A 16,867-nucleotide genomic window follows, 5' to 3' on the forward strand; every position below is an offset into this window, starting at 1 on the left:
TTATATTTTCTGAAAACAGAAATGTGGCGTAAAAATGCATGTCAAGAAAGCCAACTTTGTCTGCGATATAAATAATATTCCTTTGCCTTTTGGGTCCTGGCCAAAGGTGCTTTCGTCAGACCTGATGATGCCTTTAACAGAAACTCGCAATTGAATAAGATTAGCGCAAACCTAAATTACAGTTTCGTCAAGCTGTTTTACATACGTGTGCAACGATTTGTTACGCACCAGCAGACACAGGCAGGCTGTTTAACCAATCAGAATGCAGAACACAGTGCACGATGAAACCACGAAAAAGTAGATCGCGATACAGCGAGGGATTACTGTATCTCAAATCTTTCCACAGACTCCGAGCTCGGCGTGGTCACCGTGAACCGCTGCTTGGACGCGGCCAAAGCCTGCAACGTGGACGACTTGTGTCAGAAGCTACGCACGGAATACGTCTCGGCCTGCATCAAACCGGCGGCAAAATCCGGCCTGTGCAACCGGCTGAAATGCAACAAAGCCCTGCGCAGGTTTTTCGACCGTGTGCCTGCCGACCACACGCACGAGTTGCTTTTCTGCCCGTGCACGGACACGGCCTGCGCCGAGCGTCGCAGGCAGACAATCGTCCCGAGCTGCTCGTACGAAAGCGCCGAAAAGCCCAGCTGCATCACGCAGAGGAGGATCTGCGAGGCCGACTACGTTTGCAAGTAAGTGCATTGTTCATTGATCACTGTTAATTACACAGTATTCCCTCGATTTCCTGTATTAAGTGAATTCCTACAAATTAGAAACCACATAAATGCACATAAACGCATGTTAGCCTAACACAAGGCACGTGTTTACTCTTTGAATTACTGCACACGCGTAGTTTCCCTCATCCAGGATATTTTTCTATCGCAACTTGTAGTCCACAGACAAATAATAAAAGGAAAAATACTCGCAAAAAAGCCTAATGTGTATTGATTTATTTCTCTGGGAAATTTCCATTGAATTTTCTGGCCCCACGGTGAAAATGCTACAGACCATTTATATTTGATGCAACAAGTTGTATCCAGGGTAGCACGGCGGCGCACCGGTTAGCGCATGTGCGGCACAGTTCTGAGGTCATGAGATCGAACCTTCTTGTGTGGAGTTTGCATGTTCTCCCCGTGCTTGCGATGGTTTCCCCCCACATCAAAAATCCCAAATCATGCATGTCAGGTTAATTGGCCGGTCCGAACTGTCCCTAAGTGTGAATGGGTGATTGGGTTGTGTGCCCTGCTACTGGTTGGCAACCCGTTGAGGGTGTCCCCTGCCCACTGCCCGAAGATAACTGGGATGGGCTCCAGCATCCCTGCGGCCCAACTGAGGATAAACGGTGAAGATAATGGATGGATGTAAGTTGTATCCATCCATATGTTATGTAGGTCTATGCATCTAGCAAGCCTTATACAAATACAAAGTAAGGCAAGGCAAGTTTATTTGTATAGCACAATTCATACACAAGGCAATTCAAAGTGCTTTACAGAAATGGCAAAGAGACAGGTTGAAAACACACAATTACAGTAAAAACATAGAAGAAAACACATTGAAAATGTAAAATGTGGTTTTTAAAATGCATTAAAACCACAGATAAAACAAAGTGAAGAGTGCAGATAGAACCCTTTCAGTTGTATGCACAGTTTAACAGAGCTGTTTTCAGCCTAGACTTAAACACTGTCAGAGTAGACGCCTGTCTGACGTCATCAGGAAGACTATTCCAGAGTTTAGCTGCATGGAACCGAAATGCAGCTTCACCCTGTTTAGTCCTGGCTCTGGGCACCAGCAGAAGGCCTGTCCCTGAGGTTCTCAGGGTCCGAGATGGTTCATATGGGACCAACATGTCACAGATGTACTTTGGTGTTAGACCATGAAGAAAATTATACACCAGCAGAGCTGTTTTAAAGTCTATTCTCTGAGCGACAGGAAGCCAGTGCAGTAAAAGTAAATGTAAAAGTAAATGTAAAAGTAAATGAAATGGTCTGCATTTATATCGCGCCTTTCAAGTCAATGAAGACCTCCCAAAGCGCTTTACAATATGCTTCACACTTACCCATTCACACACACACTCACACACCAATAGCGGCCATGCAGCCATGCAAGGCGCCGACCTGCTTATTGGGGGCATTAGGGATTCAGTGTCTTGCCCAAGGAAACTTCGACATAAAACACGGAGGAGCTGGGAATCGAACCTGCGATCTCTTGATCCCAAGACGAGCGCTCTAGCTCCTTAGCTAATGCCGCCCTTGTAACATAGTAACAAAGCAACTTGTAGAAAGACGAGACGCAAATAAATATTATAGTGTATACATATATTTATAAAAATATATATATAAAAGCACCACATAGCAAACAAGCACGGTATATTAATTTTGGTGAGTGAAATGAATGAAAGCATCATTTAATTAATGTCAAAAGTTAAATGCGGAAATGTCTATTTTTGTAATTCCTTGCTGACATCATGAAAAAGGGGTCATTCGCCTGTCACTACTTATGTAAAAGAGAAATTCAAATTGCCAAACACGCAGGAAACATAAGTCAGTTCTCCAGTTGGTTTGAGTGCATTAGCGCTCTCAAAAAAAGGTAGAAATTCTGAAATGTATGCAAAAATACACAGAACAAATTCATATAAAGGGGTGGCACGGTGGTTGGGTGTTTAGCGCGCAGCTCCACGGCGCAGAGGTTCAGGATTCGATTTCAGCTACCGCAGCATCCCAGTGCGGAGTTTGCATGTTCTCCCTGTGGGTTTCCTCCGGGCACTCCGGTTTCATCCCACGTTCCAAAAACATGCATGTCCAAATTGACCCTTGGTATGAATTAACAACTGAGTTGTCCATCTGTGTGCTCTGGGACTGTCTGGACACCAGTTAAGGGTGTCCCCCAACCACCTCCCTTTGAGGATAAGCAGCGCAGAAAATGGATGGGTGGAAAAAATCTATGATGCACCGATTATACGATAGTCGAACCGCAATACGACGAAGGAACATGGTACAGGGAAAAACAAATTGGGGTCGTTCGATGTTAATGCTCCACGATCCTAAATCCTTCTTCAATCTTTTTATGCATTAAACTCATTCCTGGGGATAGGAGAGTGACCTATCGTGCAAACTATCAATTTCTTGTCTGCACCACTCAAGAAAGAGGCAAGATATCAACAAAGCTCTATTGATTTCTGGTTTGACTGATGAAACTTGGTGGAAAACAAAACCGCTCAGAATAGCCTGCATGAGTGCTTTGTTTTTTAAAAGACAATTTTAAATGTTCCCTTATATTCCCTGTATGATGTGACTGTCAATAAAAACACAGGTCATAAAAACACAAACCCGCGACTATGGGTGCAACAGAGAATAATATAGTCACTAATTGATTAGTAAAATAATCAGTATTAATATACTGTAATAAGTATTAACATAATAGTAATGAATTGTAAAAAAAATAATGCGTTGTGATTTCTGGATTTTTCTTTTTAGTTTATCTCTCTCACAGTGAACATCCACCTACGATTGAAAATTTTAGACCCTGCCAGAAATTGCAAAATAGCATGGTGTTCCAATACTTATTTTCTTCACTGTATTTAGATTTACATTTAAATTTTTGTTATTTGCAATCGGTCAAGGACGTATAATGTCTGTTTTCAGTTTTCGGAGTTTTTTTGTCAGTATTGTGTGTTTCACATAAGGGTGAAATGTTTTATGTCAGGTTGTTTGATAACTAAATACAGTGACATTGATGAATACTGAATACAGCATTTGTAGGTACATTATGAAAAAAATAACAAGTAAGATTCTAAAATTTTTTTACAGCTTTATACCAGCTCGGTAGCCTAGATGGTAGGGCGTTGGGAGGTCGCTGGTTCAAGCCTCGGCCGAGTCATACCTACAACATTGGTACTCATTGCCTCCCTGCTTGGCGTTCAGCATTAGGGGTTGGAATTGGGGGGTTTGGTCACCTAATGACTCCCAACACCTCAGTTGGGTTGAGCGAGGGGGCTGGGAATCCCCTCCTCTGAATTAATCACCCAAAAAGAGTCAGAAATGACTCTAGCCACCTCCCACTAGGGCAGACCTGGGCACTCCGGTCCTGGAGGGCCATACGTCCTGCCAGATTTTGAAGTTTGCTCTTCTTTAACTCAGGTGATACAAATTATAACCTCGTTAGCAAGCTAGCAAGTCCTCGTTAACGATACTGGTGATTGGAATCACCTGTATTGGATCAGAGAAACCTCAAAAATCATGCAGAACATACGGCCCTCCAGGACCGGAGTGCCCAGGTCTGCACTAGGGGGATATGGCTGTGGTATATATATATATATATATATTTCTAAAAATGCAACATTCGGATAATTGTACTTTGGTCCATAAAAGAGGCTAACATGCAAAAAGTCTCAATGATTGATGTTGAGCCAGGGTATGATAAAACCAAATATACCCTTTCCAACTCTTGATTGAGGGAAAGGCTTAAGTGCTTCATGACAAATAGTACTAAGAGTGGGATCCGTGACATTTATAGTTCAGCCAGACAAGTGTAATTAACCTTAGAAAAGTCTCAGAAAGATTGGAATTGGAAACCTATGGGCGACTTGATCACACTTGTAATCAGGTGGTTGTACAAAAGGGGTATCGTCACCATAAAATGTATAACAAGTCGGAAATGAATCACAGTAAGGAACCTTGGACGGGAATTGGATCACATTCTAAGGGTTGACTCACAATAGGGACGTTTATTTTCATACTGTGCTTCCCCCTCTCATCGCCCTCCTTCTGCCCGGACTAAGATTACTCGACCAAACAGTGCCCTGGCCCACGTACTTTCAAAATATATGTCATCACGTTGATTTACATAACAATACGTCATTATAAGAAGGCCGTCGCTTGCCGGCTAAGCAGATAACTTGACAACATAGCTCTCTTTTCAGTTCTGGTCGATTGTGACGTCCTGGTTGTGCTTTGCGCAAAGACTACTGCGATAGTTGTGCATGTTTGCGGATAAAAGTACCTAATTCTAGGGTTAGGTGATCGAAGTAAATGGTATTAATACCATTAATATACCATTTACTATCAATAGTAATAATAATATGAATTAATGCCGATTTGATACTTCTTGCCAGGACATGTCATGATGATTGAATAATAACACCCTTCCAGTAGCGTGAGTTCATAATTATGATAAACACAGCACAAAGATTTTAGCCATTAAAGATGTTTCATTTTATTTAATAAATAACCACTTTGGAAAATGTAACAGTATGAAAAATCACAACTACTTCAGATTAAAAACCTAAAACATGGAAACTATGCAAATACTGTATAACAATGTCAACAAGACAAGTATAATATCTTCAATTGCACAATATTTTTAAAAACCAGTAATGCAGAAAAGTGTCAGTTGTCTTGAGTTGCAAAACGCTTTTCATAAAGTTTCAAGAAGCTTTAAAAACACACAGAAAACTAGAGATGGGCGATACTGGGAATTTTGGTATCGATCCCACCTAAGTAAGCTATTTCATGTGTTTAAGTAAATTATTGTTGTTGCCACCATAGCAAACCACTTTACCACATAAATTACACCTGGAATTATCTTTACAGTAGTTGAAAACAATGCAACACTGTGCTGTTCTTCCTATTAGCCTCTGTAATTGTTAGCTTCTGGTAGGGACCTGTGCCTAGATTTGGCCCTCAGGACACAGCATCAGACCAGGTAGAGAAGGGTGCTAACAGTGTGCGAGTCAGACACTCAGGCATAAACATCTAGAGTTCCAAGGAGCGCTGGATGAGAGACAGAGGGACTGCGCTATATGCATTGAGAACTGTGTTCCCTCTAAGCTGCGCGCGTGCTCAATTGCGCACTGCTCTCACATTCTCAGCGCACAAGAAAAAACTAGCCAGCGCACAAAAATGAGGGCTCCAAATTACTAATTAAGAAGCGACTTAAGTCAAAGTTACAGTCCATTAAGGTAAAAATACACGGGTTCCCCTGACGTTGTGTCCTAAATGCGGTATTTTGAAGTCAATGTCGAACGAAGTTGAAAAGTAAACTCAGTAGAGCTTGTCGAGAACCGGCTACTTCGGCTCGGCTCACTAAAAGAAACCGGCACTTTCGGGTCCTAAACGGCTCTTCGGGTTATTTTTGCTTCTTTCATCCCAACATGACCAAATGTTATGTAAAATTATGCACAAAATGACTTAATGGAATGGGGGAATAGAACAAAAAAGAAAAAAATACCAAAATGAAAAAGTAGTGAAAAGCTGTAAAAAAAAAAAAAAGAAACAAAAGGAAGAGAAAAAAAGAAGGAAAAATTTGGAAAAGAGCCAGAAAAAAAGAAAAGAAAGAAATGTAGGAAAAAAGTAAATACAGAACAAAAAGAAAAAAGTAACAGCTCGGAAAAAATAAACACAATGAGATTTTTTTTTAAAGGAATTTTAAAAAAAGTAGAAAAAAAACACGGAAAAAAGAAGAAAAAGTTTGTGTTGCATTCAAATAATTTCCAATTATATCAAGTGAATCTTGTTGCCAACATTGTACTTCCACTAAAAAATGTGATTAAGTACAGTTCTGTATCTTCCAACCGACTCAATAAGCCCCTAAAAATGTTAATATTATGCGACAAAATATATCAGGAAATAAAAAGAAATGGATATCTTGTGAAAGAATTGTAAGAACAAACGACGTTTGTAGGCCGTACAACCTTTGCAATAGTACATGAGTCGATTTATTCAAAAGAGAAAAATAATTTTGCATTGCCGGAAACTCAGCAAAATGTAACTTGATGTCAAGTTTTGGACATGTTTGATCATTAATTATCTTGCCACACTTGGGATTTTGGTGGCTCACTGTTGTTTCAAGCGTTGCTCACCGACTTTGTGTGAACGCTCAGACCCCTGGAAAATTACATGGAACATGGATTGAGAAGCGGCGCTTTTAGCATACTGGTAGAGGAGCAAAGTTTCAAATTCATATATCAATATGGTGACTATGATATTGATATTTGGATCATCCCTACCATAGTTTAGGTATACCTCTCCCGAGTGTGCCGAACTGGAAATCCATGCCGTCTTCGATCTATGGTAGGATGGCCATAGTGGGAGTACCCCCTAAAACACCGTTCGAGGGTACTATTCCGCCTTTTGTGTAGTGGAGGGCGGCACTTCCAGAGAACCTTGAGGGAGGTAATCCATGTGTGGTCGACCCCAAGACCGGGGTCGTGTCATTTCCGATGATTGAAATGACAAACGATTGCAATACCAGTAAAACCGGCACAATTTGCTTCTGAGACTTTTTGAGAAGGAATAAACAGCCATTCAGTCAACCAAATGACCCGTTGTTTTACCCCCAAGCCTTAGCCACCCTCCATCATTGCTTAGAACACCCCTGAGAGCCTCTTGGAATAGCACATTAAATATTGAACGCGGATAAAGAACCAGATGGATCAGAGTTATCGTTCATTGCAATCTCTGGTCATGGTCATTATTTTTCCACGGCTCCATTACACTCAGCGGGTTTTACTAATGATTCCAGGTCTTGGGGTGGGCTTGTGAAATATATTTGTCTTTCTATCACTTTTATGTTTTAGACAAATGTGTATGCCTTATATATAAATGTGCTAACCATCTATAAAGCGTGACAGGATACAGGAATCTAAAATGCTCTTGCTCAGCAGAACCCTTGCTTCCTTCGTAGGTCTCGTCTGGCACAGTTTCAGTACGATTGCGAACCCTCTGAAGTGTCTGCCAGTGGTTGCAAGCAAAGGAACTATGGAGCCTGCCTCCTCGCCTACACAGGACTCATAGGTAAGTAAGTGCGTGTTTGGGAAGAAACTTGGAGGAACAGATGGACAGATGAGATAAAGATGCAATGGCTGTATAAAACAGCGGTAAAAGCAACATATGTTGTGTGAGAGGACAAAGGATTGTGCTACAAAAAGGAGGCGAGAGCTATGTCGGTGCATGACAAGTGTGCAACAAAAGTAATGAAGCTTAAAAACATAATAAATCACTTTTAGGGGTAGGGCAGGTTTTAGAAAATGTACATGTCTAAAAAAGTACCATCTACTGTAACCATCCATATTTCTTTACTCAAAAATAAATCATCCAAATTTTTGGTCATACTTTATCAGTCAGTTTTTACATAATTTTGGTCGTTTTAAAGGGTTTTTTTGCTACATTTTACAATACCTCATTGTATTTTTAACAAAACAATGTCACGGTTGCCATGGCGCCCAATTGGCCGCGCCCGTGTGGCGCCAACTGCGGGTTGCTGACAAATTGACTTCCTGTCCTCTCACTCTCCTTCTGTTAGTCCGTCTGTGAATCTCTGTTTTTCAAGGCAAGCCTTTTTTCGACATCCGCCTGTCCCGTTTTTGGTCACGTTTGTCGTTTTGATCCCGACCACGTCTGCTCTCCTGTTCCGACATACGACCCCTTTTTGTTCCCAACTACGTCTACTCTCCCGTTCTGGCTTACGGCTTGTTTCCGACCCTGACCACGTCTTGCTCTACCAGTTCCGGCTACTGACCAGTTTTCGCCCCTGACACTGCCATTGCTCGCTACAGAAGATCCACTTCCGTGTTCGGATCAAAATCCGAGAGCGAGAGCGACTTGCTTCCCGCGCCCAGCAAACACCACATCATGGGCGCCGCCCGTCCTCTCTCTTTCAATAAAACTTGTGGTAAATGTCACGCAAGTGGGTCCTGTTTCTGTTCCGGTGGAGTCTGATTAATCTGATTAGAAGTATGTTTTTTTTTTCAAATTTTGCCATGTTTTTTCACGATATTTTATCAATTTATTTGATACATACAATGTTTTTGTTACTAATATGATTTCAACCTGTTTTACTCAAAAAAATCATCAAAAAAAGAATCCCTTAATTTCAAAATTCAAGATTCAAAGTGTTTATTGCCATATGCACAGTAAAGTACTACAATTCCCTGCACAATGAAATTCTTACTTTGCTGTCCACACAGTTGACAGGGTAATAAATCTAAGAAACTATATACATGTATACATACAATAATATTTCGATTATCAAAGGATAAAAATACAAGATTAACTCAAGATGAGTCAAGGTAATAAAATAAAAATAAGATAAAACACAGTTGAAAGTGACTGTAGTGCAAAAATAGTCCACGACCCTAATTATGTGATTACTTTGCTCATTTCAAATACTTGTTTAATGTTGTCATAATTATTACTCCTTTTCTACTATAAAAACAAATAACAAATTAAATAAATGAATATATATATAAATAAATTACAGCCAAAATAATGTGCCAATAGAGTTCAATGATTTATGTCTTTGCAGTGTGCACATTACAAGCATTCTGGCACCATTGAAAGAAGATGATGCAATTTACTTTTGTATATATTTGGCCAAATCCTTGAAACAATTAGGAAAAACATACTTAAAATGTTCTCATTGAACAGATGCTAGATTATTTTGCTAATTGTAAAGAATATTTTCTACCACAATTAGGAAAAAATGCTTAAAATGATCAAAACAATATACTACTGTGTCAAGAACCGGAACAGGAGGAGGACCCAGATGCGTGACGTTTCTCACACAAGCTGTATTTTGCGGGAAATGGGGCAGTCATGCACGTTAACCCACATGCCAGTGATTCGGCGATCGTTGGGCGAAGACAGCAGTCTGGCCTGGAATGACAGGAAGCCAGAGGCTGGCGAGATCGATACCAAGTGCACGAGCAGATATCGGACAGATTGGGTCGATAGCAGACAGGACGGGACAGACAGGATTGATATCAGGCACTGGAGATTGAAGTACGATAACAAGTAGGACGAGATTATAGATAGATACCAAACACGGGAGATCCAAATTAAACAGGGCAAACTAGACGGGAACACTACCAGACACTTGAGATCGATAACAAACAGAACAAAATAGCCGGGAACGAAACTGGAAATCGATATTAAACAGGACAAAATAAACGGGAACGATACTGGACAGGAAACACAAGCAGGAAACCGGACAGAGTCAAAACCCACGTCTTGCGGGTGCAGAGGTTCGTTGATGAACTGACAAAGGGTGAGTGAGAGCACTGAGCTTAAATAGGAGGGAACCCAATCAGTCAACGCGCCGCAGCTGGCGCCAAACGGGCGGGGCCAATTGAGCGCCATGGGCAACCGTGACACTATGTGCTAGATACGATAATTCATACTTAGAATAAGTAAAATTGTCTTTTACCTGGAAGAACAAGTTACAGTAACTTAAAATTTGATACATGATGAGATGGAGATACATGATTACATTACAGTTACAATTACAAAGTTCCTTAGTGTAGCACTGGTTAGGGAGTATTTGACCCCAAAAAATATTTCACCTGGGGGGTGGATGAATGAAAAACCTGAGAAAAAATGTATAGGACAACCCTAATAATGCATGATTAAATTGGCTGTGCTTTTTCTATAAATGTTCATAAAAAGGAATGGAATAGGAATCTGAGAGCAGCAAAAATAAAATCATGCAGCAGGTGCCCCAAAGCACAAGCACACACTTGGCAAGTTTTCACTGGGCACTCTAAATCCCACACACAAGACAAATCTCGTGACTTTAGACCGGTGCGACCTCTTGGTGAAAAGTACAACACCGTTTATTCGATTTTACACAAGGTGGGTGTTTAGGAGAGCTTTTAAAAATAGAGGTGTTTGATTTTTTTTAAAGGTATTCTCAAAACTGAATTCTTTTTTCCCCCAATTAGGCATAGAACGTGTAACGTTCCTCTTACTTATGCAAATATGCAGGAAAAAAAAATCTGAGCGCCAGTGCAGTCGAGAAATGTAATCTTAAAAGTTGACCCATCAGGCTTGTTTACTGTAGAGCTGTGACGTCATTGAAGGAACACAACTTTCAAAATGGTGAATCCCATTAACACAACGTATGAAGCAAGCTCCAAAACAAACTATTGTCGGTGCTTGTAGTGAACAACGATTGCATACTGCTTATTCCTGCTATTATTTAGGCATTTGTAGCTTTTGGTTATTGAAACGTGTCGCAGTTGGTATAATTTTGTGCTGCTAGTTCTTAATTAGCGTCAAGGCTGCCGAGGGCTTTCCTGTTTTGATTGCTCTGGGTTGGCACTCGTTGGCTGCCCAAAACGTGTTGTTTGAACCATCGAGCCTGGCGTTAGCGCTGGTTTTGCCGTGTGCCTTGTTTTATTACCAGTTGGCTTTGAGTTTATTGCCGTAGCTTTTCTTTGTTTTGGTCAGAGATAGTGACGTTTTTTTCGCCAAGGCAGCAGCCCCATTTCATTGACAGGCCCAGTTAGCTCGGTGTTGGCGGTGTATTTTTCTTGTCAGTTAGGCCCTTTTTTAGCTTCTTACCCTTTGGTGCACCATTACTGCATCCAACTATGACACAACGCCTAGGCATTCTCCACAAAATTTTTCAAAAACACTTAAGTCTTCAACTAATTAACACGTAAAACAATATAGTGAGTGACTAGCTAGGGTGCTAGTGTTCCTCCGATGAGATCACAGCTCAGGATGACAAAGACATGCTGTTTTCAAAATGACGCATTTTGGAAATTAATTGGAATGTACTAATGGAATTTTATATTAAAATATTGTACTATTTCCTCACATCTTGCATTTTCCAAAATTGGGGATTAACTTAAAAGTGGAAAAAAAGCACACTATAGTACATACATTTTACAAGGGGTCGGTGCTTAGGAGAGTTTTAAAAATAAATGAGTCATTTAAATATTTTTTAAAGAAGGCGGCTTTCGTCCACAGGTAGCACGATCACACCAAACTACGTGGACAACGCGACTTCCAGCGTGGCCCCGTGGTGCTCCTGCTCCAACAGTGGCAACCAGAAGCAAGAATGCCAAGACTTTCTGGATGACTTCACTGACAACATCTGTCTCCGTAAGTAGACCTCTAAGCACCATTCATCCGTTTGGCGGGTTTGAAAGCAAAAATGAAATATTTTTTACACCTTAAATTAAATATATGGTAGTCATATTTGATACTTTCTAACAGTCCCCAAACTACAATCGCGAGCTGGATACGGCTCGCCTCCACATTTGGTCCGTCCCCCTAAAACAGGCATGTCAAACATACAGCCCCTGGGGTGTATCCACCCTGCCATAAATTTCTGAGTAAGTCAAAAAAAAGTCTGTAGGTCATTTCTATCAAAACTTATGATGTTTTTGGGGGGAATAAATGCAGAGTGTTGAGTTGGTTCAGATGTAAAACTGCATTCACTCAACAGTCAAAATAAACCATTTAACACATTCAATAGCAAACATATTTTCTTTGTGTCAATTGTGAACAAATGTGTTGTGCATGGAAAAGATTCCTTGTCATCTGTGCGTATAATATGCAGCCTACTAAAGTTCCCGCGGCCCTAGTGAGGATGAACGGTGCAGATAAAGGGTGGATGGCTACGAGAGTAGGCTGAACGAAAATCAAAGCCAAATATTTTGAGTTGAAATTATGTTTACGGATTCGGCCCGCCTAAAGACAAGAAAGTCTAGATCCAACCCTAGAGAAAAGTTGTCCTCCCTGCCCTAAACAATACCAAAGAGAATTTTGACGCACATTCTTTTATAACTTAAAAAATGTCACGGATCAGATAGACGAGGACCACAATTGCGTCACTTTAATAAAGTTGATTTAGGGATTGGGGAAACGGGAGAGAGGGTCTTGGAGTGAAGAGAAATCTTGAAGTGGAGATTAAGGACTACCTTTAAGGAAGATGGCTTGAAAGATGGAAAGAAGAGGAAACCGAGCAACAAAGTTGGTGTTGGAGGTCTTGGAGGAGGTAAAACACGAGTCTGGAAGACCGTCGCAGAAGAGAAGGCAGAAGTGTCAAACGGGCAAGGTTCAGAGTCAGAAGAGTAGACACACAGGTTCCGGGTGTAGGCTTTGCAGACGATCTGACAAAGGTAGGCTGTAAGGCAAGGCTTTAAATACAGAGCTTGATTGGCAGGGAATTCAAAATAGTTAGTGGTAAACGAGAACAGACAGGTGGAACAGATCAGGGTTAAGTGACAGAGCAGGGAGATAATTGGTGCTGGTTAGCGGTAGAGAGAGAACTCATGATAAAAAATAAATCAAAGTCTGGATGAGTATCTTTTGTTGTAACCGGATTCAAACCCGGATCGCAGCCAAACTTTTAACACTGGACTGCCAAGGATAAAGATGACATGTCGTCGTTGTCGTCATTTATTTATGAATACACATATGAAAAGGCATTGGGTTGTATTCCATTATCACGTTATCTTTAGTCACGGTACCTATGACAAAGGTTAATTTTAATGTGCATTTCACATGTTACAATGACAATAAATTTGTCACTTGCAATGCTTTGGATAAAATAGAAGAACAGAATTTATTGTCATAGTAAAATGTGAAATGCGAAAAAAAATTAACATTTGTCTCTGGTACCACGACTAAAAAAATGTTTAGGGACCCCTGCTTTAAAATATTACAATTAGGAGTATATTATTTTTATGGTTTCATCTTAATTTTATTATTTGGATCTGATGAAGACCCCTATGCCTTCATCCGTATTCTATATTTCAACAGTTATTAAACAAATCTCAATAGAAGTTGTTGACATTTACAGCTAGCTTAAAAAAAACTCTCCTGGAATTAAAATATATAATGTTGACTCAACAGAGAGAGTCAATTTAATAACTTGAGCTGGTATGCATCCAGACAAGATGACGCAGAAAATCCGAGCGCTGTTGTCGTGGGATGGAGCCCACGGGATGACGTGGACAGATGTGTGCCACTGTGCTGAAATGCCGGTGCATTTTTAATCAAACTCCCCACCCGCCCTCTTCTTTCTCTGGTGCAGACATAATTAAATATCCGGCGAGTTTTAGTCTTCCTCATTTACCTCACACTGTTTGCGCCACACTGTTGCAAATAACATCTAAGTAGAAGGTGGGATTGGAAATCAAATTAAGAGCTTTTTGATGTTTAAATTGAAGTCTAGCAAAACGTGGCTCTGCCGAAATACGTCGCGAGTCGCAACGTTCTAGACAAAAAACCTAAAAAATCATGAAATATTTTTTTTTTCTACACTTATCGCTATTTTTTAAGATATGACATTTGAAAACACTTTCCCCAAGTTATATAATCCAAATAAATAGAGAAAAGTAACAAAAAACATCGACTAAAGTTCAATATTTCAGATTTTTACGTCGGGCGTACAACTTACAAAACGCCTGGGTGGCCGACAACTTTTTCAAGAAAAAAAAAATCAAAAGATTTGTTTTCAAATCAAACGTTTGCTTTATTACGATTTCGAAATCTTCGTTCTGTTTGGAATTTCCAGAATTTCGGTTCGTTTTTAGCAGTTTGCATACTCGGCAGCCGATCAGAAGCCTGCATCGAATAACTTGGTGCTTCCGGACTTTTCTGAGCGTTATAAGGTCGCACACTTGCATATCATTTTACAAAGTAGACGCACAGAGAACACAAAGAAAGTGGTTAGGAATCAAGCAAAAACCTCAGCCCCAGAAGAAAGATTCAAAAGAAGCTAACAAAATGTATGACGCTACAAAACGTAAACGTACATAAAAAGCATCGTGGAAAGAGGAGTTCACGTGGCTTGTAGCAGACGACGCAACGCAAACATTGCATGAATGAAGATGAGTAAATACAGGTACAAGCTGACGGCAGATGGAAAACAGCGATGTCATATACATGCAATCAATGCTATAAGTAGATTTATAATAAACTTGATATTAAAGTGTTGTTCTGTTATATATTCTGATTATCAATCCTTAATACTTTGCAACAATGATCTTTTCCTGCGATGAATCGTCTTATTGTGTTTCAAGTTGTGAAAAATGGGGCAGGCAACTTTATGGCTGGGCAGGCAACTTTTCGGAGTTGTTGAGATGGGGGCAGGGTGAGAGAGAGATAGAGGTAGATGGAGAAAGATATAGAGAGAGGGGTAGATATAGGAAGAGGGTGAGAGGGAGTAAGAGAGAGACAGAGAGAGAAAAGGGGTGGTACAGGGGGGCAGCGTGAGAGAATGAGAGAGGTAGAGACAAAGAGGGCGTAGGGAGAGAGACAGAGAGAGGGTAAGAGAGAGAGGAAGATAAAGAGTGAGAGTGAGAGAGAGATATCTCATATCCATCTCAATAATCGCCCATTTCCCCACGATTTGTTGCAAGAAAAGGAAACTTTGTAAAACAACCTGGCATTATTTTGTCACCGGTTTCTGTAACAGTATTCACACTAGTTTCGCAGGTGTTGATGAGTTCTTGCAGGAGGCAGCTTTGCAACTTGCACCTGCCAAAAGTAATGGCGCCTTGCCAATTGTTACGAAGCACCGCTGCTCCCTGATAGCAAAATCATTTTCAAGACTCACCCGACTGCTCACCCGATTCGACGTGGCAAATGAGAGGAGCTCTCTTGGGCCTGATGCCTAGAAAAGATACAGAGAGAGTCTCTGAGTTGTTTGGCCATGTCAGAAGCTTCTATGAGTTAATGAGGCCGATGTGGAGATGCAGGTGCAAGTGCGGCAGCTTCGAGCGAATACTGATGCTTATTTTCGTAGCTTTTTTTCTGTCGATCCGCTGCCAGTAAAGTCCGAACTCCATATCCGAATGAATATCAGTCACTTAAGCAGAAACCCCATGCCCTAAAATACCAATCATCTACATAATATAAGTAAATACCTTCCTCATAAAAACAGGATCCTATCGCCTTGCAGGGGAAAAAAGGAAGGCCTACCCCAAACACTGCCTGACTGGAAGGAAAAGTGATTCATATGTAAACAATCCCAGCTAAAATAAATTGATTCCGTAAGAAAAACTTCACACAGTTATTTATTTACAAGTCCCAGTAGACACGAGGTCACTACAAATGTGTTGATGACGTTTCACTTTTGAAGAGTTTTGGTACGGTTTTATATATAGTCTACGTTGGACAAATGATTAGGGTTCTGATTGGCTCCCTGTCACCATTTGAACCCTGTCCTGTCACCCCCTGTTGTCAGTCCATCTGCGAATCTCCGTGTATACTAGGCTAGCCTTTTTTTGACCCTGACTCTCGCCTGTCCCGTTTTTGCTCCCGTTTGTTTCCCGCTACGATCTGTTTGGATCCTGAACATGTCTGCTCTCCTGTCCCGGCTTACAAACCCGTTTTGTTCCCGACCACATCTACTCTCCTGTTCTGGCTTACCACTCGTCTCTGACCCCAATCACGTCTTGCTCTCCCAGTCCTGGCTAACGACCAGTTTTCCGCCCCTGACACCGCCATCTCTCACTACGGAAGATACACTTCTGTGTTCGGACCACAATCCAAGTACGAGAGCGACTTGCTTCCTGCGCCCAGCGAACACCGGATCGTGGGCGCAGCCCTCACCTCTCTTTCAATAAAACTTGTGGGAAATCTCACCCAAGTGGGTCCTGTTTCCATTCTGGTCCTGACAAAAGGGCGAACTAATCTTACACATGGTAATGATTACAGTATTTGCTGTCCTTTCTACGGCAAACCTGGAAGTCGTTTTAAGTTTCAGGAAGAAGGAACGACGCAAAAAATTGGCACTGCGAACATTATTTGCAGATATTAGTTAACCTCAGGGTATGCACACATTTTTCATTGCCTAATTCAAGACCTTTAAAGCCAATTTTTAAATTTCTCAATTACTCGGCATCTTGGTTTGATACATCTGTCCTGATGATGCTTCACATGACAACGCAATACAAACTAATGCCAAATGCCGTCAGCCACGAGGGAAGAAAAAAAATGCAATGGCAAAGCGAAGTAACCTGAGTAGGCATGTCGGTGTGATTTTTAATTAGACTTGTTTTTTCTTCTTCTATTAATGCGTGGCTGATAAAGACAGAATGCTGTAAAACATGGCAACAATTGTAAGCATTTGC

The 16,867-nt window shown here is 40.9% G+C and overlaps 1 protein-coding gene across 1 annotated transcript in view; it reads left to right on the top strand.

Moving 5' to 3' along the window:
* gfra4b (GDNF family receptor alpha 4b) overlaps window positions 1-16,867 on the top strand; it is a 101,798-nt gene that overhangs the window by 79,382 nt on the left and 5,549 nt on the right. The window contains exons 4-6 of the mRNA XM_088343561.1: window positions 347-692; window positions 7,681-7,790; window positions 11,748-11,882. Of these exons, the coding sequence (XP_088199687.1) occupies window positions 347-692; window positions 7,681-7,790; window positions 11,748-11,882 (591 nt within the window). The remainder of the gene's footprint in view (window positions 1-346; window positions 693-7,680; window positions 7,791-11,747; window positions 11,883-16,867) is intronic.

The sequence above is a fragment of the Urocampus carinirostris genome, chromosome 9, assembly GCF_059441175.1.
Source record: "Urocampus carinirostris isolate Australia breed hairy pipefish chromosome 9, RoL_Ucar_1.0, whole genome shotgun sequence".
Classification (NCBI taxonomy): domain Eukaryota; kingdom Metazoa; phylum Chordata; class Actinopteri; order Syngnathiformes; family Syngnathidae; genus Urocampus; species Urocampus carinirostris.